Raw genomic sequence first — 27,884 nt, 5'->3', positions numbered from 1 at the left:
GGGGGTAAGAGGCATGAGGGGGAGGGGCGGGGCGGTGTTTTTAGATTGCCCACAACAGGCGCGCGCCAGCCCACCCCCCTGGAGTCCCCCTTCGCGCCTCCCCATTGGCCCGTGGGCGTGGCTAGACGCGAAACCACGCCCCGGGGCGCCCTAGCGCCCTGCTCGCGATTGGCCTGAAGGCGCCGGGGGAGTGGGGCGGGGGTCACGCGAGGACCAATCGCGAGGCGCGACACGGGCGGAGGGGGCGGGTCGCGCGGACGGGTGGGGAATGTGAAGCCGCCTCCCTCTAGCGGCCATTTTAGCACCGCCCGGTTCGCGGCGGTGGAAGCAGCGGAGCCGCCCGTCGTTCTCCGTCTGTCGCCTGCCCCTCTCGCTCCCTCCCCGTGTCTCACGCTTCGGCCTCCTCGTTAGTCGTGTTTTGCTGCTGCTGCTGCTGCCGTCGTCGTCGTTCGCAGCATTTCCCCTCTCTCCGTCGCCGTCAATTCCCCGCGTTCGTCGCGAGGCAGTTCATTTTGCCGCCCCCTTCCCCCCTCCTCCTCCTCCCAGCAGGCGTCGGCGGTCGCAAGGTTGGGGCCGCATTCACCCCCCCCATGGGATAGGTGAGAGAGCGGGCATCGTCGTCTGGTGTCACTCCTCGCGGTGGTGTTTACCAAGCGTGGGTTCTGTGTTGGGTTCGATCCGTTTGGGTGTACTTGTTGTTGGCTTGGTGAGGAGGGGCTGTGATTTTGGTCGGAGAGACCGCTCCCTGACACGGGCCAGACAACTACCGTGGCTTGATTTGCATCGGCCCTCGTTTTCATTTGGACAGTGTCTCCAAAGCCTGGCGGCGTGGGGGAACGTCGTAGTCGTCGTCTGGCTGACGCCACCGTTGTTACCATTGCTGATGTCTCTTCATCACCATTGCTGTAGTCTCTTCATCACCATTGCTGGTGTCTCTTCATCACCATTGCTGTAGTCTCTTCATCACCATTGCTGTAGTCTCTTCATCACCATTGCTGGTGTCTCTTCATCACCATTGCTGGTGTCTCTTCATCACCATTGCTGTAGTCTCTTCATCACCATTGCTGTAGTCTCTTCATTACCATTGCTGGTGTCTCTTCATCACCATTGCTGGTGTCTCTTCATTACCATGGCTGTAGTCTCTTCATCACCATTGCTGGTGTCTCTTCATCACCATTGCTGGTGTCTCTTCATTACCATTGCTGTAGTCTCTTCATCACCATTGCTGGTGTCTCTTCATCACCATTGCTGGTGTCTCTTCATCACCATTGCTGTAGTCTCTTCATCACCATTGCTGTAGTCTCTTCATCACCATTGCTGTAGTCTCTTCATTACCATTGCTGGTGTCTCTTCATCACCATTGCTGTAGTCTCTTCATTACCATTGCTGGTGTCTCTTCATCACCATTGCTGGTGTCTCTTCATCACCATTGCTGTAGTCTCTTCATCACCATTGCTGTAGTCTCTTCATTACCATTGCTGGTGTCTCTTCATCACCATTGCTGGTGTCTCTTCATTACCATGGCTGTAGTCTCTTCATCACCATTGCTGGTGTCTCTTCATCACCATTGCTGGTGTCTCTTCATTACCATTGCTGTAGTCTCTTCATCACCATTGCTGGTGTCTCTTCATCACCATTGCTGGTGTCTCTTCATCACCATTGCTGTAGTCTCTTCATCACCATTGCTGTAGTCTCTTCATCACCATTGCTGTAGTCTCTTCATTACCATTGCTGGTGTCTCTTCATCACCATTGCTGTAGTCTCTTCATTACCATTGCTGGTGTCTCTTCATCACCATTGCTGGTGTCTCTTCATCACCATTGCTGGTGTCTCTTCATCACCATTGCTGGTGTCTCTTCATCACCATTGCTGGTGTCTCTTCATCACCATTGCTGGTGTCTCTTCATCACCATTGCTGGTGTCTCTTCATCACCATTGCTGATGTCTCTTCATCACCATTGCTGGTGTCTCTTCATCACCATTGCTGGTGTCTCTTCATCACCATTGCTGGTGTCTCTTCATCACCATTGCTGGTGTCTCTTCATCACCATTGCTGGTGTCTCTTCATCACCATTGCTGTAGTCTCTTCATTACCATTGCTGGTGTCTCTTCATCACCATTGCTGATGTCTCTTCATCACCATTGCTGGTGTCTCTTCATCACCATTGCTGGTGTCTCTTCATCACCCCCCCCCCCCCCCCCGCTGTTGTGTTGCGACCGGACGTGGTCGCATGTAAACTGCGTGTACAGTACAGTATACAGTACAGTATACAGTACAGTATACAGTACATCCTAATTGTTGCGGCTCGTTGCAAGTTTCTGCTGCTGCTTCTGTCGTTGTCTGCGGCTGTTGGATCAGCGGCCACCGCTGCTGCTTCAGCAGTTGCTGCTGTTGTTGATGTGAATACTGCCTTGTGCTGTTGCTGTTGTTGCTGTGAATACTGCCTTGTGCTGTTGCTGCTGCTGTTGTTGCTATGAATACTGCCTTGTGCTGTTGCTGTTGTTGCTGTGAATACTGCATTGTGCTGTTGCTGCTGCTGTTGTTGCTATGAATACTGCCTTGTGCTGTTGCTGCTGCTGCTGTTGTTGATGTGAATACTGCCTTGTGCTGTTGCTGCTGCTGTTGCTATGAATACTGCCTTGTGCTGTTGCTGTTGTTGCTGTGAATACTGCCTTGTGCTGTTGCTGCTGCTGTTGTTGCTGTGAATACTGCCTTTTGCTGCTGCTGTTGTTACTGTGAATACTGCCTTGTGCTGTTGCTGCTGCTGCTGTTGTTGCTGTGAATACTGCCTTGTGCTGTTGCTGTTGTTGCTGTGAATACTGCCTTGTGCTGTTGCTGCTGCTGTTGTTGCTGTGAATACTGCCTTGTGCTGTTGCTGCTGCTGTTGTTGCTGTGAATACTGCCTTGTGCTGTTGCTGATGCTGTGGCTATGACCGGTATCGTGCTGCTGTTACAGCTGCTGTTGCTGCTGTTACTGTTGCTGCTGTTGCTGCTGTTACAGCTGCTGTTACAGCTGCTGTTGCTGCCATTACGATGCTGTTGCTACTCTTATAGTTGCCGTGTATCTTGCTGTTGCTGCTGATGCATCTCTAAGAGCTGTTGCTACGCCTTGCTGCTGTGCCACTACCCATTATTACTGCTTGTGTCGCCGTTGATGCGAATGTTGAAGCTGCCTTTGTTTATGTTGCTGCTAATGGACCTTATTCTGTAGCTGTTGCATCTTTTGCTGCTGTACTAGCGTCTGTTTGGCTGCTTTGCGTTGTAGCCTCCTGTTGAGTCTGCTGCAATTGTTGTTGTTGTTGTGCTGCTATTGCTTTAGCTGTAGTTTTAGATGCCCTGCTTTGGCTGTCAATTGTTGCTGTCGAACCGAAAGGCATCCCCATGAGGCTTATTTGAAACCCATTGAAGTGCACTAGTTGCTTTTCTCGTCTCGAGGTCACTTCGCTTGTGTGACGGCGGTGTGTCTGCAGTGCTTGGCACTCCACTGGCTCATCCGTCAACCAGACAGTTAATGTGGCTTACAGTGGACAATGACTCGAATTCCAGGAATCGTAATGAACTAATGACAATGGTTAGCGTTGTACCCATACAGCCGGGTTAACGGGCTGCATTGTTAAGTTGTGGTAATAGCCTCAAATCGGTTAATAGTTGGAACTTTACACGCGGGTGTAATGAACGTTGAACTTCTTTCGCACCCTACGTAGCCAAACGTGCCAATCGGAGGTGTAATGTATGTATTGGTCAAAGCATTTTGCCTATAGGCAGCTCACGTTGAATTTGCCCAATCTCCGTCAGATTTCGGAAGTTAAGCGGGATTTGAGCCCAGAGGGCGCGCCCGGGTGGCTAACCATGATGCAGCACACACACACAAGTTGGCCTCGGGCTGGAGTGGCTACGTCGTTGGTCTGTTGAGGGTAGTTCATCCAAAATCCATTGTTGTACAACCCGTTGTGTGCAACCCACACTGAACCAGGGTGGTGTGAAGTTTTTGGCGATAAAGTTCACGGCCGGGGATGCGTTCCTGAAATTCGCGGCGACGAATATCGGAACGACGTAAATAAAAAGAAACGAATGACCGGGCAGGATACTAGATGATGCCGTAAGCGACGCAAGTGTGGGGTTGAGGCGACGCAAATGTGATAGCGGTGTTCATCAAGTGACGTAGTTGTGAAACGACGTAAATCGGGGTATTACTGTACTAGGTAACCCTCGTGCACCGTGGAGGCTTGGGCAGGCCCTTATTTAGCAATGCATTGCCAAAAGGGGGCTTGCGCCTGTTAACACGCGTTTGTGACTTAACCACTGGTGTGGGTGCTGATTGTCCGCTGTGTGGCCAGTGACCACCCCGATCTGGGTGACTTCGAGACCCGACATCTTTGGAAAACTTGCAGGAGGAGGGAACATTTTTGGTAATTGTAGAGTTCCGTGTTTGTGTCCATGCTGACTGCAATGTAAACATCTGCGGTAGAGCAAGAATCGGGGACAGTGGATTTCGCTAGAGAAGAGTCACGATAAGAGAAGTGCAAGGAGGAAAAATCCGATTAGTTGACCCCATACAACATGGAACTATTGGCTTCGAGTTTGGAAATCTCTACTCTGGCAGAGAACAAAGACCAACCAGTGTGGTGAAGTATGGTCTAATAGCCCCAATGACCAGCACAGCTTGCCTTCATCTAGCAGTACATTCGTATGAATATTAATGTAATGCTTTTAAGTGGACCAAGTGATTGGCTTTGGAAGCAGGAAGATAGCTTGTAACATAAATTGTGCTTTTTAATCTGATCCTAAGTATGGTGCAGTGCTTGCTTTGCGGGGGATGTTTGTAAAATAAATGTAAACTTAATTACGTAGACATGGTAATATGTTGTGTGTCCAGTGCTCGGGCACTTGGGAATTAATGTCATAAGCAGTGACAAAGTGCCATCAGATGTTGAACATGTAGTAACCACCACCATACGGTATGCATACAATTTGTACAAGTTTTTACATGATGTGTCTTAAGCACAGATTTAGCAATGTACAATGAAACTCATTGAAGACAGGAGTTGGCTTCGCTGGTCATCTGTTTGATTTATATTCACATCACACATAGCTTGCACCATATTTTTATGCTGTTGACGGTGCATTTGTGTACCTTCTCATGTCACGTGCCTTAACATAATACAACTTATGTGTGGGAGTCATCGGCTATTCTCTTAAGTGGCCCTGGGTGGCAGTGCCTTTAGGCCTGTGCACCTATTCCTGTTTTTGAGGACTCTAAATTACATTTAATTAAAATTGTGTGAACATTGCATGATGATATTTGAGTTGACTCATGTTGACACCAGGTATGTATGTTCACGTATAGATGCGTAACAACGTAAATGTGTGCATTAGAAATGGGAAAGAGGACTACTTACTATATTACTCTAATTTATAACAAATGTGACTTTGCGGAGTTGCGCACCTCCGATTAGCATGGTTGGCTACATACGGTGTGAAGGATAAGTTCTACATTCATGCATACAAATGTATTGGTGCACCCGAAGGAATTGACAAGAAAGGAAAATCCAAGAAATGTCCGCCTTGGGTCATCTCCCTGGCCACCCATAATAAAAAAAATTAAGTTAAAAAGGACGTTTGCCAACTCTGGCACAGCATAATGGGACCTCATTTGCCAGTACCAAAATATGAGAATAGGTTTTCCCCTTTTTTTCTGGCAACAAAACAGGTGTTAGTATGATAGAACACCAAACTGAAACCTTTTACAAGGAATCATGTCTGCATTAACCACAATACTTGTGGTCAGAATACAAAAAGCATACTCTGATAATATATGCATTGTCTGTGCAACCAGAAGACGTCCTCTGGTCTAACACCATTTGAGACTAGGCTCCAAAGAAAGCTGTCTGTGGTATGGACCAATCAGTTTCAAAGACAATGCATATATTAGAGTTTTTCTTTTTAATTCTGACCAAAAGTATTGTGGTTAATGCAGACATGATTCCTTGTAAAAGGTTTCAGTTTGGTGTTCTAACATCCTAACACCTGTTTTGTTGCCAGAAAAAAGGAGAACCTATTCTCATATTCTGGCACAGCATTTACATTCTGGCAGAAAAGGGCATATCGGAAGTGGCGGAATGATGCATCTCTTCATAACTTAATAGATCTCTAAACTCAAGATACTCGCTTGTGTTAGTCGGTATTTTTAGATTTATATATGTTGTATGTGATGGGTTCAAGTCACCCCTGCAGCCCTTAGAGGGGGCTATCATTCACTGCAGTGTTAGAAATAATAGTATTTGGCATCTAATTACAATGTTTGATCAAATAACCCTTGGAAGGCTGGTGAATCGGTCCACCCCTGATTATTAGAATGAAAGGGTTAAAGGTTGTATACTTTTGTGGAATTCTTTATTGTTTTTACAGAGTAATTGCAATGTGATCTACAAACAGTCCAGTTCTGCTTGAAGGATCTCTACGGCATATTCTTCTGCACGGCAAGTCAGTACTGTAGCTACAAATAAGGGTGATGTATATGTTAGAAGATTATTACTGAAACTGAGTACAGTCAGCCTCTGTCGCAACTCACATGCATCATGCCAGCAACGAGCTTGCCGTTTGGGAGCAACACCTGATGATAAATGCAGAGGAAACAGTAATTGGCGTCATACGGTGCGTGATGTTAGCAATGATTACTTCCCCCGGCCGTGAGCAGTGTAGCGCACGGCCGATTCCGGTTTATCTACCTAGGTCCTCTGCATTGCACAAGCGGAAGCATCTTAACTTGTTGACATCTACCTGACGTCTAGATTAGAACTAAACTTATCACAAAATCATCTTTTCATTCTTATTCAGGCGTAATCTGCTCATCTATGAAGGTTCCCCCCTTAATGAACATGAATGTAACGATTCAGCACAGCGATTCCGTCCGTGATTATTTGCACAATTAGGATTTGCAATTTTATTGAACAGTCGGTGTTTTTTTTGTCCATTTCATTTTTGTTCCTAGTTTTTTTTGTCTCAGTTGTAAAGGTCTGTTCACGCCATTAGCCTAAATCTCACCGCATATTGTTAATCTTGATTTGTGAGCATATTGTCAACTTAGCGTTATACAATTAGGACTTCATCTCATGATCATAGAATAATTCCCCTGATGTTATCCGCCGTCTTTAATATTTGTACAAGTACAGTGTGGGGTGCTGGCCACCTATTTAGATGTCGCCATGCTTCGGAACGAAAATGGATTCGTTCACAACAAGACTTGAGGTCTCCATGGAATGTGTCTTTGTCTGTTCGTCAAAGTTTCACTTTGAATGTAACTTTTCTTCACGTAGTTGATTTTGTGAAAATAAACTTAGCCCAACTACAAATCTTTCCTGGCTCGTGGACTTGTGCCTAAGTTGTTGTCTGGCACGAGTTTTTAGCTTCGATAATGAGACAAAGGACTTTAAAATCACTGTCATATGCTCTCTGTTGACGTCACTGCAATGATGTTATATAAAGTAAGGGATTGACACCATCCCGGTGCTCTGGCTGATTTTAAAGTATTATCTTTCTCATGAACAAGGCTTTTAAGTGTCTTAACAGCCCAGAACGCACATCTTAGGCGTGTAACTGTAAAGCAAGAGCCGTTTTTGGCCTGAAATTTTCTTTTAAACGGAGTCGGCTATTCTTCAACAGTATTCTTTTTTCTCAGGTCAGACAGCCAGCGACACGTCTCGACAGTGGGCACTTTCTACGTTGTACCACACTGCAGACTATAGCCCCAAGTGTCCTTTCGTCACGTTGTAAGCTTGGCTATAATTTCCCTAAAATTGCCTCTGGTAATTACATGCGCTTGGGTTTAGGGCCTCTAATGTATATCCACACCGTGCATCGTTATTAAAAACAAGGGTAATTGTTACACGCGAGCTGTAAATGTTCCTTTTTGAAGAAGTTTATTTTTCTGCACTTAAAAATATTGCACCGTTTTTACGTCCAATGCATTTGTTTGCTTTTTCGTCACGCAAACGGCCATATTATTTGTACGTATTTTGTGCGAAGGTTGAATTTGGTGACATGAATGCGTATATAAGTGCAAGTTAATGACTGACAGCAGCACATGCAAAAGACTGCGCGAGTCTCTGGAGAAACGCAGCGTATTGTGCATGTGCTGTTGCTCGAGTTTGCAGAGAGAATGTGTAAAAATGGTGTTGAGACATCTACACCAGGCGTGCGATTTGCGCACCCTGCCAGCGCCCCACTATTCGAAAAAGTCACGTTTTGAGGTCACACGAATTTATGTATTTTTTTTGTCTCCTTCATGCTGCCTCCATTGTCGGTTTCTCTGCTTTTGCCACTAGTTTATCTATACTGTCCCGATGAGCACAGTTGGCTACGTATGGCGCGAAATAAGTTACATGCATGTGTACATACGTACGCCCCTTTTTGTGCGATCATATTCAATGTGCACCGTCTCTTTCTGTTGAATGTGTCCTGTCTTGCGCTGCCTTGTTCATTCAGACCGTGAGCCCAACGGAAACGCTTGCATAAATCTACACAATCTTCTTGTGCGCACAATTTTACGCATTTACAGTATTGGTAGAGTAAGACTTGATTTTTTGATCCACGAATCGTGAGAATCCTGGTATACACAGTACTTTAGGTATACAATCGACCTTGATCTATCTAACAGGTTGTTCCCATTAGCAGAAACCATAATGTAATGGTCTGCCTATACGTTGTGCAATGGAGGAGAGCACTATAGTGTACATTTACCGTACTATTATGTACATGTACAGCCCTTTTCTTATGGTCAAATAACCCTCGTGACTATGATGGTTAAGGGGATTATTTGACCAAACTGCACCGTGCTGGTCAGCGCAGTTTGGGAATCGCTTTGAGCATGGTTGTGCAAGCATATGTGGTGGTTGACCATCGGAGCACTATCCAGGCTCATTTCAGCTTAACGCGTTCTGTTGAGATTGTGTGCATTCTGGGTGGTTTTGCCAGATGCATTGTATGTATACAGTATAATATTTGTTTTTAAATAAGCAGTGTGGAATTGGTATTTTAAAACAGTCTTGGGCTCACTCAAGCAATGGAGCAGTTGTCATCTTTATTAGCGACTAGGCTAGTGGTGTAATTTCCATGTTATTATGGAGATGGCCATTGTCAACTGCACGAACTTTGCTGGAGCTTTGCACTTTTAAATCTAAATTGAAAACTCATTTTTTTGAGAACTGCTTTTTGTGTTTAGTCTGTCATTCTCCCACACCCCCGATTAGCACGGTTGACTATGTATGGTGCGAAAGACGTTCTACATACATACAAGCACCGTTGAAACATTTTTATAGGGTCCAGAGGTGATGGGCTAAGGTGGATCCCACGAACCTGGGTTTGAACTCGTGACGTGGATGTTGGGTCATGGGGATCCATCCACGTTCACGCGAGTCATCGTGCAAACGTGTTTTATTTTGCCACACTGATGCAAATGGCGTAAAACATTAACACATAGATAGCTGCCTATAATTTACCATTGGTATTAGTCTTGCACTTTACCGCCACGTTAAGGCGGTTATGCCATTGCATTAATCATCTGGTTAAAATCAACAGTGAAGATGCTGATTTTGATAACCCCACCCACGAGTACAATAATTATAAATGGTTTTGTGAGATGTTCCATGCCTGATGAACCTTGCCTGTTTTGTCATTTTCGTCGTGGTGGGTTTTTTCTACCTTACGCTCACGATACATGCACGGAAGTGTGCGTTTGAGGATTTTTAAAAATGCATGTTTTGTGTAGCTTTACATCAAATGTTTTCATGCCACTGTTTCTACATGCGCCACATAGGGTAACATAAAAATTGGTTCAGAAATTGAATCATAATCCTGAATTGCAACAATGGAATTATGAAGGGCATGAATCCATATTCTTAATTTACTCTTGTTGTTTGTACTCAACAATTGCGTACCACTTGATTGTGCTTATCACTTGATTGTGATTATCAAGTTTTTTAAGCTCAGACATGAAATGCTAAGTCGTTACGGAGTAACCCTTTACCCTGAGCCTTGATAACAAGCTGTTTATTAGTGAGTTCCTCAGACATAATCGTTTGGTTTAATATTTCTTGTTGTCCCTTAATTTTTATATTTACTTATTTTAAATTGTAGACTACTTCATTTGAAACACATATGCCCTTTTTTGTAGCATCGCGTGCAACGCATACATTTCCATTCAATTCATTATTTAACTATGTAGTCACATGATTTTTGCAAATAAGAATGCTTGACCTTCGTGTTCATTACGCATTACGGTTCACACTCAGCCCCGAGGTGGAGCTAAATAACTGACTGGCATTAATACGTTGGCTGCACGGATGTTTTGTGGACGAGCGAGTGTTTCATGTGCGTAGGATTGTGTTTTAAGAGATTGGTTGTTTTTTGCAATTCTGTGGTTTAGTGCAAAGGCTTCCAAATCCATTTTGTCGTTTTTTTGTCCTAAGGATAGTGGGCACCAGCCGGTGGTTATCAAGCACAGACGGACTTGGAATGTTCTTGTTACAAAGGAAGTGGAAGAAACGTTGAGAACAGCACAAAGTAGCTGGAAAAGATGCAATGTGATATAACCAAAACGAAACTACAAAAAGCACAGACTTACTAGTCACAGATTTGCAGTTAAGTACATAATTGGATTTTAATATAGCGTATTGCTAACCCTAACAGTTTGTAGGAAATTTTACTCATTTGTGCTCGTAAGTCGAGGGAGGAACTTGTATTGAGAAGATCATGAAAGGGGTGCATTGTGAGGCCTTTATCATTTGGCGGATGTTTACAGCATGATGCATTTGAGCAATATTATGTTTCCAATATGATCCACTTGTTTCATATCGAAAGTATGCTTTTGCTGGTTATATCAAAAAGGGTTGTTTGAAATTAACCTAGTAGTCAGCTGAATGCATCTGGAATGCACATAATTATGGGTAATTGAGTTTAGTTGGTAATTGTATGTGCAGTCTGTTTTCGTATAATGAAAAAGTTGCGCATTATGGAAAAATCGCGTTATTATGAATAATATATAATATAGGGTAAAGCACAGTCCACAATAACACGTGAGATGCTTATGCAGGCTGAACAAAGACCGAGGTGCGTGGGTAGCATCTAGAAGCATCCAGCAGCATCCCTCCTACTCGCGCGATGTCGTTCTCTTCACTCAATCGCGTTGTATCAAATTCGCATCCGCGTTATAAAAACGTGTTTCCTCATTCATCACGTTATATCCAATTTGCGTTATGAAAACAAGCGTTATAGGAGAACAGGCTGTACATGCAAAGTTGACCAGTTTAGCCCAAACATATTTAAAAATGTAAATGCTGTAACATATTTTCATTTTTTAGTGTAAACTGCTAATCCAAGGAAAGCCTATGCAAAGAATTCTCCGATGAATTTTATCTTCCATTCTGGATTGCATAAATACCTGTAATGTGGCAATGAGAGAGTGCATTGGTTATTCAAGTTTGTCTTGGAAAATATTTAGCATTAAATGGAAATGAACAAGGATATTGAGTTCCAAGGGAGGAAAGATTCCCAGCACCACTTTTCATATGTTGATTTTTCTGATGGCTCTGGTGAGTCCTGCTTTGGTACTGTGCCATGCAAGCCAGGTTTTGACAGATTTTTAGTGGCCAAACCTGAACTGTGAAATCAAGTTTATCCTATACAATTAGTTTTATTTTCCCCAAACTCAAAATATCTGCTTCTGGTAGTTCTGTATTGGTTTAGTCATCCAGTAAAAAGATCTAAGCACCCAGACAATGCAGTGGTGTGCATGCTGCATGGGATAGTGAGTGATCCATAGTGTATTGATTGGGACTATATATCACTTGTGGTCTATAGTCAGTGGAGTGGTGCATTAGCTCGGCATTTGTGAAGGTCATGAATGTCTTTTTTTTGTTATAGTGGTTTTCATATTGTTAACTTGCAGCAACCCACCTTGGGCACAGAAGCCAATCGCTAGCAATGAACATTTGGGTGTTTGTGAAGTCAGATCGTCAGCAATACCCAGGAAAACTTAGAAGTATACACCTGATTTGTTTCCATTCATGTGAATTGGCCAATCAATGATGATTCTTCTATAATGAATATTTGGCGATGTCCAAATGCATCACCACTCGTTATTTATTTGTAATTTAGTAACTTGAGACATTTTAAATATGCTGAGTTAATGTTATGTTTGTTTTGCAATTTAATTAATGACCTTTTAAAAGTCTAACCACTGTACATTCAGCCTGCACCAGAAATAAACTTGCACTCTATCCAAATCTCATTTAATTACTTTGTTTGGCAAACACATGTGACTGTTGTAGCAACACTGCTTTCCTCTGTAGAATGGTCTGTGTGTTTCGTCCATAATTTTGGTCATTGAAATGTGTTTTATGCTTTATTTGAAAATATATTTTTTTACTTAATTAATGCCTGGGCTCAATGGCAACTGTTTCAACAAAATAATGTGGGAATTGAAATGAATCCTTAATTGAATAAAGCATTGGTGGATTTTAAAATAAATTTTAATTTGAATCTGAAATTACCCTTCTCTTTAAAGCAAGGTGTTGTCTTTAACTAATTGTCTCGATTTTCAACTGCCACAGCAAAATTAATTGCTTATTGGGGTTTGACGTGTACCTGCCATTGTGTGCAATATTGTATTTTTTAACCATGGAAATGCTCCTTAACTTCAATGTAGGTATTGTGTATTGATCTTCTACCATGCAGTAGGTAAATAGACTGGGTTTTCATATCGTTTCAGTAATGCAAATTTTGGTGCTTACCGTATGGAATAATGCTTACAGAAATTAGGGTTCTGTGGTGTAATGAAAATTGTTTCGTGGGATTGGTTAAATGAAAAAACAAGTAATTCACCTTTTAAGAATCTTGACTTAAAGCTTTCGTGACTGCAAGAATCTGTTTGAAAGCATACGAAACAAGCACAATTCACAACTCGGGGTCTTGCCATAGGTCCAAGCATTGTGTACATAGAAGCTCCTCCTTGGTAACGGGGTTTTTATACCTGAAACAGGAGCGTGCGTGTAATCACGATAAAAACCTGTTGCTGCCATGCACTGCCCTTTTTACTGGGAGACTCAATAATCTGTCCCCAAACATTGGCATGTAGAATGCACACAGTGCCCTTTTTATAAGCAAACAAGGAAGGAAACAATATTTTTGTTAATCTTGGTAATTGCGAGCAATGTTCCTATTTGGCAGGTTTGGACTGTGACGCTGACGTGCGACGGCCTGTGTTTGTAAATGATGTCCGAGGCTCTATCGTGCACTTCCCAGCTGTCTGTACCAAAAGAAGGCAAAAGAATCATGCCGACCTCCTTCCACCCACAACTCGATGAATTGTCACACATCAGGGTTATGACTTGATTCAGAAAAAATCCATTTTCCTACGTGTTGTTTGTACTGTCATTTTTACTTTATCGCGTGTTGCCTGTGTCAATTTGTCAATTAGCATACGTAGGTTATGAAACAAATACATGATTACAAGGCTCGATAAATGTGCACGTGGCGGAGCTTCAATTGTGAAAATAAGAATACATTTAAATCGGTGAATCGTTGTCATGTTGCCCAGATTGTGCATAGACACAAATGCTAGGCTATCCGCAAGCACAATAGTAGTTGTGAGCATTATATTCAGAAGACTTACCCGACAGATGGTGGGGCAGTGCTACCTGAATTATTTTCAAATGAAGTTGAATGTGTCTCATGATATGACAGCATGAACACATTTGGAGGAATACATTTTATGGAAAGGAAAACAAACAATTGTACAATCGTTGTCTTTTCACATTTCAAACCTCACCCGCTGCATAAAACATACTGGATTTTGTAGCTGCTAGTTTAGTGAACCCAGCCTCATTGTACCAGTGCTTAACATCAACACGGTGACCTGGTGTTTTGTGGGCAGTCGATATTTACGATCAGTGTATTGCAATCCTCACGTTACATGTGTGTTTTTTTTGCCCATGACCGGGGAATTGCAGCTGAACGGCGTCAAGCCACGGTAAGCAATGGGTAACCAGTGCAGCTCTGTGCAACGGAGCTGTGACCCACTTAGCATGGCGGGGAACAAAGCCCAGGAAAGACACTAACGATCTTGAAGACAAGGGCCCTGCCTTCATCAATGCTGCCTAATGGGGGAGGGGGGGGGGGGGCACTTGGAGCATTTTTCAGGCTTTTGGATCAGAGGGCATTCAACAAGTGGCCTTTTTTGTAAAGGTGTGACTACTGCAAAACAAGTAATCTTTTGGCTTGAACATCATTAGTGAAGTATCTTTGACATTGTGTTTTTAGTTAAATGGTTAATAGCACATGAGTAGCCTAACCAACAATCTTTATTTTTGAGAATTGTTTCCTTCTAATTTATTTATGTCTGTCATCACTACCTGTTCTCACTTACCTTATCACCCAAATCTTGCCTCAGATTCCCTCTGGCCATGCATGATATGCTTTGTGTAGATGGTTTTATCTCTTGATTAATGGTTGTTTGTTCCTTAATTGCGCCATTACCACAAGGATATTGCTAAAGTTTTGCAAGCCATTTTTTGGCTTTCTTCTACATTGAGATATTGTGAGTTGGTATAATTTAATTGTCAACACTGGTGAGCTGTGGTTTTTGTGACACTTTTAAACGGTTTATGGAAATGAAAATGTACTCCTAATAGACACACACACACACATCTCCACACTTCTTACTAAACAATCGTTATGTGCAGTCCACAATTTTAAGCAGAAAAGACGAATATTTTGTTACTAAATGAATGACGTGCATGAGGATGCATGTTTTCCTTTGCATAAATCAATATAGTGCATATTCTAAACAAAATATTAAGAGTAACCCCACTCACTGCTTTAAGAACAGAACATTTCAGCATTTTATATCATTGCCCACATTGGGGCATCCGCGTCCTGGGTATGAGCTGAAATGCTTCTGTCCAGGTGGCGTTGTGGAAAGGTCAGGGGTTCAAATCTCGGTCTGGGTCAAGTTCGCCTGGCTTTCCGAGGGCATTAAAATTAGCGCCACTTCGTGTGAGGTCTTAATAAGAGACCGATCTTTGTAATTGGGTGTGTGTAAAATCTATCCTCACCCCTAGCTCCTGTCTGCCAATGGGGATATGAGCACCACTGGTTTAGAGTGGCCACACACCTGAACTTGTAATGTTGGCAATTAAAGGTTTCCTAACCGGAATGATTGTTCGTGTGTAGTTGTACTGTATGTATGTTGAACTTCTTTCGCATCGTACACAGCCAACCGTGCTAATCGGAGGTGTGGATTAAGAATCGCACTTCATATTAAATGGCACAGAAGCAAACAATATGGAGACCTAACAGATGTTTCACTGCAAGATTGACGGACTAATGCTGTTAGGTAGTGACACAAGGCCCCCCCCCCCCATTTCACGTTAAGTTTTTCTTGTATTTTGATGTAGCCGAGGACACTGCCACTCATTCATGTAGTAGCTGTCTGCCCATGGCTTTATTACACTCGCACAGCTGCCACCACCCCTACATTCACCTCTTTGTTGGCTGCAGCCCCATTTTTGAAATGTGGTTTGGCATGATTACAATAAGCTCACGCACTCCCCATTGTATAAGACATTCAGCCCAATTGATGTTACCAAGGTCATACATGCGACTTTTCCTAGAAAGCAGCTTGGCAGTCAGGCGTTTAATGATTCGTCATGTGAATTGATCCTTATGCTTAATATATATTTGCATTTAACGATATATATATATAAGAATCAATGATTTACAATGGAAAAAAAAAGCTCAAGCATTATCTCTACAGTCTTGGAACTAATGACAACTTTGTCTCCTCTCATCTGATTGTGTATGGACATAACTCTCCACACGTGGCCTTTTGTGCCTATGACCAAATCACCTGGGATGTGCCAAATCTCTTTAGATCTTGGAAGTTTTGCAGGTTTGAGTCTGGATAATGCTGGGATGGGTAACCACTTTGCATAACCTGGCCTGGGCAGTGGGGCTGTGTGGTGGGCAGCAGAGGGCAGTGCAGTTAAATCCATTGTTGTGATGTATTGATTTTTGACCAGTGTGGATAAGTATGTTCATATAACCCCCACTACTCACATGGGGTCGGGAGGCCCTCATTTCAGCAGTGGATTAGCAAAAAGGCTGTACATTTACAGTTGTACATCCATTTACATGGGTATGCATATACATACCAGAAACCTGCATGCACGCGTTAAAGCACTGGCTGCTTAGAAATAAACGTAATGGGATCTGAAGTTCACTCGCCTGAAATTAAGTGTGTATCACTTAAATGTTATCCTGGAACTGCAATAGTAAGAGTATTAAATCACCCGCAATGCAGTGCTTACATATTTATATTAGTGCGCACTTAAATGGAATATATGACAAGTCTATCCGAATTCGTAAGAAGTTTCCATGAATAGCACACCGCACATTTGCAGCTCAGTTTCTTAAGGGGCAATTCTATGATTGTGTTACATTGGTGATGGCATCATTAAATGTCTTTTTTTTACGAAATCCGAGAAGGCGACCATGTAAATATCATTGCCTTGGGCATAATATTACATACAGATGTACCTTGGGTGCAATGTTGTTTAATCAAAAGACTGCTACTTGGCATACACTTAGATGTGAAATGCACGTCACCGCTTGTTTAAAGCCTGCAATCAAGTGGCATGCGCCAATTCTTGCACAGGCCCCATAACTATTATGCTCATCACCACCAGTTACACAGCTACACTTTAACTGAGACGACCAGGATTCTGGTAGCATTTTGAAATATACTGCCAAGACGTGTGCAGGACCAGCAGCCGTAATTATTCACACGTTTTGAAAATTAGCGGCACTTTTCCCTTGGGCGCCCTTTTGCGAGAAGCTCTAATGTTATGTGTTGTGACATTTCCAAGATGCCTTAATGGGGTAGCTTGCAGCTGTGTATTCATCCGCATCTTTCACACCAATTGTGTTTCTAAGCGTCTATAACCAAATCGTTCAGAAATGCGTCTAATATCATTAGACGTCGGAGGATAAGCACGGTTGAGCATGCACGGTGTTTGGATGGGTGACCACCAAACACATCCAGGTTGTCGTCGTGCTGCGGCACTACGTAGTGGGCAGTGAAGCCAAATTCATCATTGCACGTGCATCTGTTCTCGCCTTCACCAACCCCGCACTAACCAGCATGGCAAAGTACAATCGATGAACGCATAAGGCACGCAAGCACACGGGGAGGCCCTTATCCCGCAGTATATCGACAAAAGGGCTGCATGTGTGGATTATTCATGTGACAAGCTGTACATCACCGGTTTGTGTCGTTTTTTTATGCTCCTCTCTTGCACAGGCCCAAAGGTAAAACCATGGGTTGTATGAAGAGCAAGCAAAAGCAGTCTCCACCGAGGAAGCACCAGGTGGATGAAAGTGTCGGCAACTTGGGGCACTCGACCCCGACCAACCGCTACGAATCCGAACCCAGGACGCAGTCTGCTCAGCAACCGATGCGCATCACCAACGCCATTCCCGACTTCAACTTTGCGGGGTCCATGCTCTCACCATTTGGTGGAGCCAGCTCCATGAGTGTGTCTTCTCCACAGCGCACACATCTTGCAGGTTGGTCACTGCGCGCGCTCGCAATCGGGCTAGTAGTGTCATGCAATGTGTAAGTGTGGATTTGCTCTAAAGCTCTCCGGTGTGTTTCAGGGTTTTATTGCGTGGCGTTTGGCGTACGCGTTTGATGTTTTGCTCCATGTGCTGGGAATTTCAGCAGGAATTTCAGAATATTATTTTCTTTCTGAATATTTAGTTGCACTGCAGGAGTCTGATAAGCGATAAAGCTTTTTCACAGATGGCCATTAGAGGCAGGTCAGAACGTTACAGTAATAAACAGTACAAAAAAAATAGGAGTGAAAAGCATAGTAAAGGTAATCAAATCGCTTTATAATATATACCAAAAAACTAAACAACTTTTTATCTTACCAGGTAAAGCCCAGTGAGTTATTAACTTCTTTTTCAGAAGCGACCTGACCACAATGACAGCTCAACGAAGTGGCGTGTGTGCAAATTAATTGCGGCAAAATAATGCAAATAATGTAAACGCATGTTTCTAAATATGAAGGGATAAATTTCGATTTAAAGCTTTCGTGACTGCAGGGATTCATCTTCTTGGTTCTTTCGGTAAAGTCACGTAGAAGGGAAGTAATAAAATAATAAAAATAAAAATAAAACATTGTTTTATTATGTTTTATTTTTATTATTTTATTACTTCCCTTCTACGTGACTTTACCGAAAGAACCAAGAAGATGAAGGGATAAACCGAACAACCCGGAGAAAGATTCCACGCGACCACAGTGAGAACATGCAAACTCCGAAAATACAGGTGTCAGGGTCGGGATCGAAACCCCCCCCCCGACCTCCGGCATACCAGGCGAGGAAGATAACATCTCGCCAACGTGGCACCCCTTGAGGAATTTCATTCCTGGGGTGCCAGGAATGATTTGTCAATAATAAGCAAAAGGCTTATGGCGAGGACCGTGCCGAAAGGCAATTTGTATTGTCGTTAAATATGAACGTTAAATACTGTATGAACGGTACTTTTCCAACTTCTGTCGTTTCCTCGGCTGTAAAGGTGTTTGTGCTAATTTTGTGAACAAAAAAGAAGATAGTTGACCTCTTTAATACCTGACTGGTGTTTGGATAGATTCATGCATTGGTCTGGATGGCAAATGAATCAGGAATTGTTCACCCCAGAGAGCTGTAAGCCCATTCCACAGTGGATATCTTGGCCAAACTATCCATTAAAGCAGCAAGTTTGCAACCTTTTTTTATGGCTGACCCTAGTCAAAATTCCCCGTGGCCCGTTCCCCAGCCTCTGCGCCTTCCGACCAGCTTACTAAGCTTACAATGCAACATCGACGTCTCTCGTCAACACATTGTAAGGCATTGGTGTTATGTTGTGTATTCATGTTTTTGTCACTGCAACGCAGTGCTGATCTTGCGCACATTCAGAATTTCTTTTGCACAGTATCCATGTCGCAGTTGGCATCCCCCCCCCCTCCCATGAAAAGCTTTCGCACGGGTTGAAGGATAATCATAATGGGTGGCAGACATGCTGATTCTGAACTCTGGTACCTGCCTGCTCACTGCTCTGACACGGTATTAGCCCCCGAGTCATCTGACCACCTCAAAGGAGGGGGATGTCTAAACACGCTGGAGTTTGTGGGAGTCCTGTGTGTGGGTGTGTGCGTTAGCGAGTGCTTCCCCAGCCTTGTCTTCAGACAGTGTTGATGGTTAAGCAAGGAAGTTGCTCCGACAATAACTTTCCTGTTGAGCATGCAGGTGTTTCCTGACATTTTGTCTGTCGAATCTTCAACAACTTTTTCACCACCGTGATTTAGTTTTATTAAATCAGTTACTTTGCCATTCGGTTCCATGTAAAGTTGGTGCATTAGTTTGAAATATTGAGAGTGCATCATCCCATCGGTTAATTTAACAAGCTTCGTTGCACATTACACCTAATTTACAAAAAAAAGCTGAAGATTTACTCGTGGCAGTTGAATGAATGTGATTATAATCAAGCATTGTGTACATTTTGGCAGTTATTTAATACGAAGTAGAATCGAGGAAACATTGTAATTAAACTCTGTTGCGCTGTAGTTTTATACATGTGCATGACCATGGTTGTTGTCCTGGGATACCACGTGCACTTTGAGAGCCTGGTGGCTCCTCCTGTAGGCCGGGGAGACCGTCCCAGAGACTGGCATTGGTGAACAGTGCTCCGGACACGCTTATTGTGCAAGGCAGTGTTAAATCTGGTGTGAAAAAAATCGCACACTGTTAATGTAAATGCACCTTAGTGTATCAGTTTGGCTTCTTTTGCCAAGGTGGTGGGTGGGGTGAGGGATAGGTTTGATTTTTTTAAATCCTAGGCCAGGTTTTTGCTCTTAAATTGACAAATGCATGCACTACTTGGTAAATTAAGTCTGAAAGAATTACTTCATCAGCTGGATCATTTCTCAACAGTGCCAGGTATGAGTACCTCGAAGGTCATGTCATCAGTCCAGAGGACAGACAGGCAAGGACAGTCTGGAAAGTCAGTTCACTGGCAGAATCTGCTTGGTGTGTTGCTTCTGTGGCAAAACAAATTGAATTATAAAATTGTCTTCAGGGCCTCTTGAGACCAAACATCAGTGATGTCCCTGTGCATTCTTAGGGTGCCTTAGGCTGCCTTTCTTGAGTATTTTGCAGTGACATTGACGAAAATGAGTTTTGCAGTTACATTGACGAAAATGAGTTTTGCTTTTAATGATCCATCAATTGAAATGTATTCTTATGCTCAAGATACACTAGTTAAATCGTAGGTGAAAGAATCGATTATGATTTAGGAAAATTATATACAACTCTTACATGTAGGCTCGTTGAATGAGGCAACAAACAATAAAAACATTAAAATTCTACAGGCAGTACAAAAAAGGTGGTAACATCTATAAGATGGTACATCTTGGTACACTGTTGGCTACGTAGAGTGCGAAAGATGTTTTACATACATGCAATTTGACAATTATTGAAATGTGACCCCTAATTGTGACAGTTGAATCATTGATAGTGGAATGAATTGTTGCATCTGTTTTAGAAAACCAAGGACACCTTTGTCTTTGAGCTTGTGAGGCCTTGAGATTGAACCGTTAACTTCTGAGTAGTTATCTTTACTCTTGGATTTTCAGATATTCTTAGTGACCACTGAAAGTGCTAACACTGCCTTGGTATCTCTGGTACAACACTGAGCATTTTCATAGAACTCCACGGCTCCTAAGAACGCTGCAATCATGCAGAGTCTGTTGACACTGTTTTAATTTTCGTTATTCTTAACATTATTACGCTATTGCCTCATCATCTTATAAGCAGTGGGAGTCAGACAGGCAGCATGTGTCCGCCTACGTGCATACGTGTGCGTGTGTGACGGTCATGTCTGCACGATCGAAGCCCGCAGCATAACCTCCCCCACGTTCCTCGGTGCATCCTCTGTTCATCCCACTGCTGAGTCCTCCCTCTGTGTGCTTGGCGTTCCTAAACCATTTACACCCCCTGGTGTAAATAATGACAAAAATATTCATCAAACAGAAGATTGTGTGCAGGCTGGCAACAAATAAGAGCAGTAATAATACACAAGAGGTAGTGATTTCAAGATGGCAAAGGTTCTTCACAGTGAGCAGGGAGGGCCTGTCCCACAAAGCACAGGACATTGCAGGCATTGACTGCACTGTACTGAATCAAAAAAATAATTAAACTGCTATCGTTGTTTATGCTGCTGTCTAAAAGAATTTGGCCAGAGTTTTGGGTCTTGGTGGTTTAAAATAAGGCTTTATGCATTATATTTTGCACGTAGTTTGGTGATGTCAACGTGACATGCAAAGCATTATGGGAAGACATATCCTGATCACTATTATGACTTTTGTTGCCCAAATATTACTGTTTGCGAGCACAAGTAGTCACCGAAATACGAACGTCCGACTTGACATCTGCACTTGCGAACGAACCGCCATTAGATTTTATTTTAACCATCCTACTTGGTTGTCCTCACGAACCACGGAAATATTTTGTTTGGCGAAGCGATCCCCCGCTAGATGTAATGAGTCTCAGCATATCGTTTGATGAAATGGCCCTTTCGACAAGTAGGCCAGCATGAGAATTTTGAGGTAGGTGAAAATAAAACATTTTATTTTCATGTTACTCTATTTAATGTTTTATTTACTATACAGTATTTATTACATTATTACATGCAAATGTATAATATTTCTTATTTATGAGTTTAACAATGCTTCCCTTTATTGTTGAACCATAGCACATTTTCTAACACTAACCATGTGCAATTAAAGCTTGACTTCAGAGATACGAAAAGATTTACTTACGAGCACGCCTCAGGAATGTTACCCGTTTGTAAGTCGAGGCTTTGCCTGTATTGCTACTCTTACAGTTCCTTGTTTGAATAGGCAAAACCCCCTGCGTGCAGACGCTTAGCATATTTATTATAACCAATAATGTCCACAGTTGGATCAGCATTGGGTAGTCGTGTTTTTCACCATGGTGTGTGCCCAGCACATTGTGTTTTTGCGGTAGGAGCCGTGGGCAATGGCACAAAACCGGAGGAAGTGGATGATGCTCTGCTGGACGGTCCCACTGGGGCGATGCTAAATACATGAGTGGGCCCTGAGGATCCTTGTTTATTCACGAAGCAGAAAATAAACATCATCAATAAACAACATCAATAAACATTGCACCCAAGGGGGACCCATGTCTAGCAGCTTTGGGGGGGCCCATGTCAAGCAGCCTTGGGGGAGGTGCACGATAAGTTATGGGGGGCTGCTACCACGCACACCTTCCATGTTTCCTGGTGCACGGTTATCCCTTTGTGAAAATTGGCATTGTATTAAGTCTTTTTGGCTGGCTGTGAACAGAAACAATGCAAAATCGTTTGCTGTATTGTAGTCATAATGACACGTGTATTTATCCTAGTTTTGACCTATTGTATAATTTACACCAAACAGCACCTGATGTCATGTTTCACCTTGTAGGAAATAATTCACTTTGCAGTAATTCAATGACTTTCAGTAAATATCCATCTGAATTTAATACATATTCATTTTCATGTAATATGGCAATGCAGCAGAGTACTTAGAGCACCCAGCTCACAATTGGAAGGTTATAAGTTAAGTCTGTTGGAATGTTGACTCGGCATAAGTACAGTATTTCCTCATTCACAAAATTGCTGTCTGTGATTTTGGCTATCCGTGAATCGCACCTGGAACTTTGCATGACTGCATTGAGAGAGAAAAAAAGTGAGCTAAAGTGATGAGATAATTTTTATGTATTTCACCCTTTCCCGAGAAAAATAAAATAGCTTTAGCGGTAACGAGGCCCCCACAAGGCTATGTGGGAAGGGACGGGGCACAGTTTGGTGCCAGCTATCATAGAGTGCGGTCGTGTCGCGACAGTTCCCTGCGCTGAGTACGATGTCTTTAAAAACAACGGTGCTATCCCTCTCTAAATCAAATTAATGCTAACCACTTGCGCGTTCCGAGATTCAGCGGTGAATGTGACCCACCCTGGAACTTGCAGACATCTCGCAGAGGGTCAATACCTTATTTATATATTTAAGGTGATTCATTTTCATAGTCCATTATCATCCCCTGAGCTTGCTATCCACGAGCATCTCCGGAACGTATCCTTCGTGAATAATAAGAGAATACTGTACCACTATGTTTGTCGTCAACATTGGTTGTCTGGTGTACAAGTCAACCCCACCGTATATGGATGTGTAATGTCTTCTGCTGGCTGCAGAGCTATAAACATCAGATGAGCACATCCCCGTGCTCATTGGCGAAGTAAACCACTCTGAAGATTTTCGACAACAAAGTTTTTACACTAACAACAAGGGGATAACAATCTTGCGGTTCAGAATTATATGGTCGTGAGCTGCACTGCGCTTATGATAGCACTGGTTTTTTTGCGTGCTCATAAAATCCAAATGCTTTAAAAGAAAGTGAAAATTTATTGTAATGAAAAATGGCAGCCCCAGTGAGATCTCAAAGCTGCATGGCAGCATTCGCTCAGAATTACATAATCAGTCCCACTGCACCAGCCAATCGCTTGGCAGGAGACAACCCCATGCAACATGGGCTTTAAGAAGTCAACCATGCACTTTGGCAACCATGACAGCATTACTTTGTGCGTTTTAGCCAGTGTTACTGAGGTAAATGTATTTGTTTTTAATTAAAGTATTCATGTTATCGATATGAGTGTTATTCATATTAAGGTTATTAATTTGCTAATGAGTGGTCCTGACCACCCTTAAGTTCTTTCCTAATTTTCCGATGCTTTATCTTAATGCCCTTGTGGAAGTGGTGTTATGACAAGTCTTAGCATTTCTAGAGAAAGCATACTTTAAAGTCTGTCAGAGGCTCTCGTAACATCACAGCAATGATTTATGAAACTGTTATTGTAGACGCATGCATTCATGTCGTTATACTACTGCGATGGTAATGTGCCTGAAAGTGACTTGAAACTTTTTTCTTTCTCATTTTTAAGATCTCCAGGTTATGTACTTAGCTACAATCTGAGCGTTCAAAATACAGTTTTTTGTTGGGTTAGATCGCGTAAATATATAAATGTGTCGTTAAACCCGCCACCACCTGACAGTCAATTAGTAAGGTTTGTCACGTAAAAAGAACATGCCAATTTGTTACTAGTACAGCACATCAGTATGTTGGAGAGCCAAGCCACAACATTTACAATCTGAGTACGACGTTTCGCCAGTAATTACAACTAGCTTCAGGCGACAGCCAGATTTGTGGAGAAGTCTAACGGGTTTGTTCCTTAAATAGAGGCGTAGATGTGATGACAACACTTGTGCACTCTTCTTGCGTGAAGAGCAAGACATGTATATACTTACACGATCTAACCCCAAAAACCTGTATTATGGATGATATTGATCGCGAAAGCTTCCGTGTTAACCCAAATTGAGCGTAGTAAGAGATTTGTGTTTTTTGGGTTGAGTCTTCCTTTAATGTAGCTCTAAAGACACATTCACATGATGTTAAGGTTTCCATTTTATGTTGGGCCTTTGAACTCGGAAAGGCGTAAGTTTGAGTGAAACCTCACAATGACACGAGGGCTTCACATTGCACGTGACTGTCGGCTGAATTGCAAAAATAGATGATTGGACCACTGTAAATGTCCATAAAATGTTTTTTTTTAAACAAAGGTTAGCCAGTTGCTTTTTAATTAACCAACTAAAAATGTTACCTTTGTTCAATTGCATTTTACCATAATTTGTGCTATGGGGCTCATGCAAGAAACACAGTTGAATGAGATTTTTATGGTCTGCTTCTGTCAAGGAGGAGTAACGCTGTTTGTCGCGCTCTATGACTACGACGCCCGAACACAGGACGACTTGAGCTTCAGAAAAGGCGAAAAATTCCAGATCATTAACAACACGTGAGTAAGCCCAACCCTGGCGTCCTTATACACCAAATATCTAATTTTGTTTTCGTCGTTTTGCCAGTCAACTGCAGAACATACACGAGTACATAATTCCAAAACCAGGGGATGTTATGTTCCAGATGATTCGCTAAGTTTGACGAGTGACATTTTATTTGAACCAAAAAGACCACGGCCAAATATTTTCGCTGTGCTAATAAATAGCATTGAGTGGCGGTGCCGCCTCGTGCCAAATATGCAGTATTGTTCCCGATGAAAAGTGTGGCGGGCGAAGCCTACAGAGGCGTCGGGTCACTCGTACGATGCAATGTTCCCAAGTGTTGTTGTTTATTGCCGTACCAGATTTTGAACAATGTCTTGGTTGGCACACCAAACACGGTCATTTGGAATGCTTTTCTACTAAACAAAGGAAATGTTCTCGAGGGGCTTTGTGTTTTTTTACACCCCAGAAGAAGAGTGGTCTAACTTGGTCATAATAAAATCCAAATAGGTGATGCTGTACAATGCAATGTCACCGTCCACAGTGCAATGGATGTCTCAAAAACTGCACTGCTCATTAACCCCGTGGTATATTCTTGGATCTTTTGGTAAAGTCACGTAGAAGGGAAATAATAAAATAGTAAAAATACAACTTATTTCCCCTCTACGTGACTTTACCGAAAGATCCAAGAATATGAATCCCTGCAGTTACGAAAGCTTTAAATCGAAACCCCGTGGTAGTTGGTAATGCCGGTAAACCCAACAGTTCTAGGCAGTGTCATAATTTCTGTACTTATTATGGAACACTTAATGTCCCTAAGGATAGTTATTCTCATAAGCTGGTATAGATGCAGTACCAAGGCTGGCTCTAAAATAATTATCTCTTGTGCAAACCTATTTTAAAAAGTGTTTTGAAAAATGTTGCTTTAATATTTTAAAATCTTTCCTTATTTAAAAAAAGTGTATTAAAATACATACACTTAACAGCACAGTCGTTACATTCTTGATATTGTTTCTCAACATTGAAGTGGCCGTGGCCTGTTTTGGTTTCCCTCTGAGATAAGCTTCTGTATTTATAGTTCTTGGTGATGGGCTTGGCTGCTATTGATTCATAGCATGTGTGTTGGACGTCTTTAAGACTCTTGGTGGGAGTGTGGATGAATGATTTCACATATGTTCACACCTAAAATATAATGTTTAGTTTTCACAACTGCTGGGGAATGTGCCTAGCACACCCTCACCTTAAGAGGCGTGTCTCATCAATTAATATGAATTATTATTCTCATGATACATGGCGTGTGAAATCGGTTTTCTGTAATTTATGAAGGATTGCATGCAAGTTATAAGAGCACTTTACATTGAGAAAACAAAACCCTACAAATGAATTAGACGATAATCTAAACATTAAAAACGAGATGGATTAAATGGGGCAAAAATATACACTATATTCTTGCATTGAATTGCAACCCTTAATTGTGATAATCCATTAAATTAGTCTTAGTTAGTGGGGGGGACAAGTTTTTACATGCCTAACCCTTCACCCGGTTGTCTTAAAGCTGCACGTAAAAATTATTAGTGTTAATTTTAAACCATGCCTAGTCTAACAAAGCCTATGTAAACTTTGTACAACGGCAGTTTTAAACAAACATTGTTTCCTAAAAATCACTCCCGCTCTGCACAGGGAATAAGTAGGGAAAAATAGGGTCACATGGACAGAAATAGCCTCGCAGACATTCTGAACGTGCGCACCGGATGGCCCCGAGTGTGGGGGCTGATTTCTGGCAACCGTACACAGCCAACTGCTAATCAGAGGTGCGGGGGAAGGACCACAAACTAAACACAAAAAGCAGTTCTAAAGAAATGAGTTTTCAATCTAGATTTAAAAGTGCAAGTTCCAGTGGCTTCCTAATATCGGAAGGTTGAGTATTCCAGGCGGCATCTCAAAGCGCGCAATGCAGTGATCATCTGTAATCTGTTTGCCGTTTCATTTGCATGTGATGTACGTCGGTGTACAGGGAAGGGGACTGGTGGGAGGCAAGATCCCTCTCTACTGGAAACAAAGGGTACATACCCAGCAACTACGTGGCACCTGCGGACTCAGTGCAAGCAGAAGAGTGAGTAGTACTGCCTCCCGCTGTCGAGGAAGCATGTTTATTCGTATACATTCCTTCCTCCCACCCACGTGTCTTGGCCGCTAGTGTTAGCGTCGCATTTACAAACCAGTCTGGTGGCATTGAACGAATGTCTGTATATCGTACACGCGTGTTAACATCGTGGTGTCACTTTCCGCTGGCAGAGCTTGCTCATGAGTGCTATGTGAGCTGCAGCTGTGGTGAAGCCTCTTGCGTGTGGTGTTAGTGGATTGTGTTTTTTGCATGCTCCCGAGCTATTATTGGCGGTGAACTTTAGTGGATTGTAAAGCCAAGAACACTAAATGATATTGCCTCTAAATGTTGAAATGTCACTTAATGTTTATGTGAAAACTGTAACCTTTAAATAATAAATTCAGCTATTCTTATGAAGCTTATTGTCACAATTTATGTATTAATATAAATATGCATAATTTATTTAAGGCTTTTTGTTTAGCATTAATATATTTAGTGTTTGTTATTGGATGGTTCAAAGGTTTGTACTTTTGCTGTATTGTTTTGTGACCCAGGTCTCCCTTTCAAAATAGACTTTCTGTTAGCAGGCTCTAGAATGGTGTAAATAAGGCATACATATATACCTACAAACATGCACGCGTACATATATGAAGAGCATTACTGCATATGTGTGTGCATGCATTTGTCGTAGTTAGGTGAAAAAGAATACTTGATATTTGGTTTCCCAGGCTTGCCGTGTCTGCTGCACGTGTACCAAAAATCATAATATAAATAATGTTCTAAATGTATCCAGG

At 42.5% G+C, this 27,884-nt stretch overlaps 1 protein-coding gene across 3 annotated transcripts in view; it reads left to right on the top strand.

Moving 5' to 3' along the window:
* Positions 1-298: 298 nt before the first annotated feature.
* Positions 299-27,884, top strand: part of LOC133347748 (tyrosine-protein kinase Fyn-like) — a 41,735-nt gene continuing 14,149 nt past the window's right edge. For 2 of the 3 annotated variants that reach the window (XM_061560307.1, XM_061560305.1), the window contains exons 1-4: positions 299-599; positions 17,358-17,623; positions 24,904-25,003; positions 27,001-27,099. In XM_061560307.1, the coding sequence (XP_061416291.1) occupies positions 17,374-17,623; positions 24,904-25,003; positions 27,001-27,099 (449 nt within the window). In that variant the 5' untranslated portion in view covers positions 299-599; positions 17,358-17,373. The remainder of the gene's footprint in view (positions 600-17,357; positions 17,624-24,903; positions 25,004-27,000; positions 27,100-27,884) is intronic. The other variant, XM_061560306.1, reaches the window with a different exon arrangement.

This window comes from Lethenteron reissneri, chromosome 26, assembly GCF_015708825.2.
Source record: "Lethenteron reissneri isolate LAM-NWPU_2019-01 chromosome 26, ASM1570882v1, whole genome shotgun sequence".
In the NCBI taxonomy this organism is placed as follows: domain Eukaryota; kingdom Metazoa; phylum Chordata; class Hyperoartia; order Petromyzontiformes; family Petromyzontidae; genus Lethenteron; species Lethenteron reissneri.
Note: the sequence above shows the minus strand (reverse complement) of the source record. Positions and strands in the feature narration are given on the sequence as shown.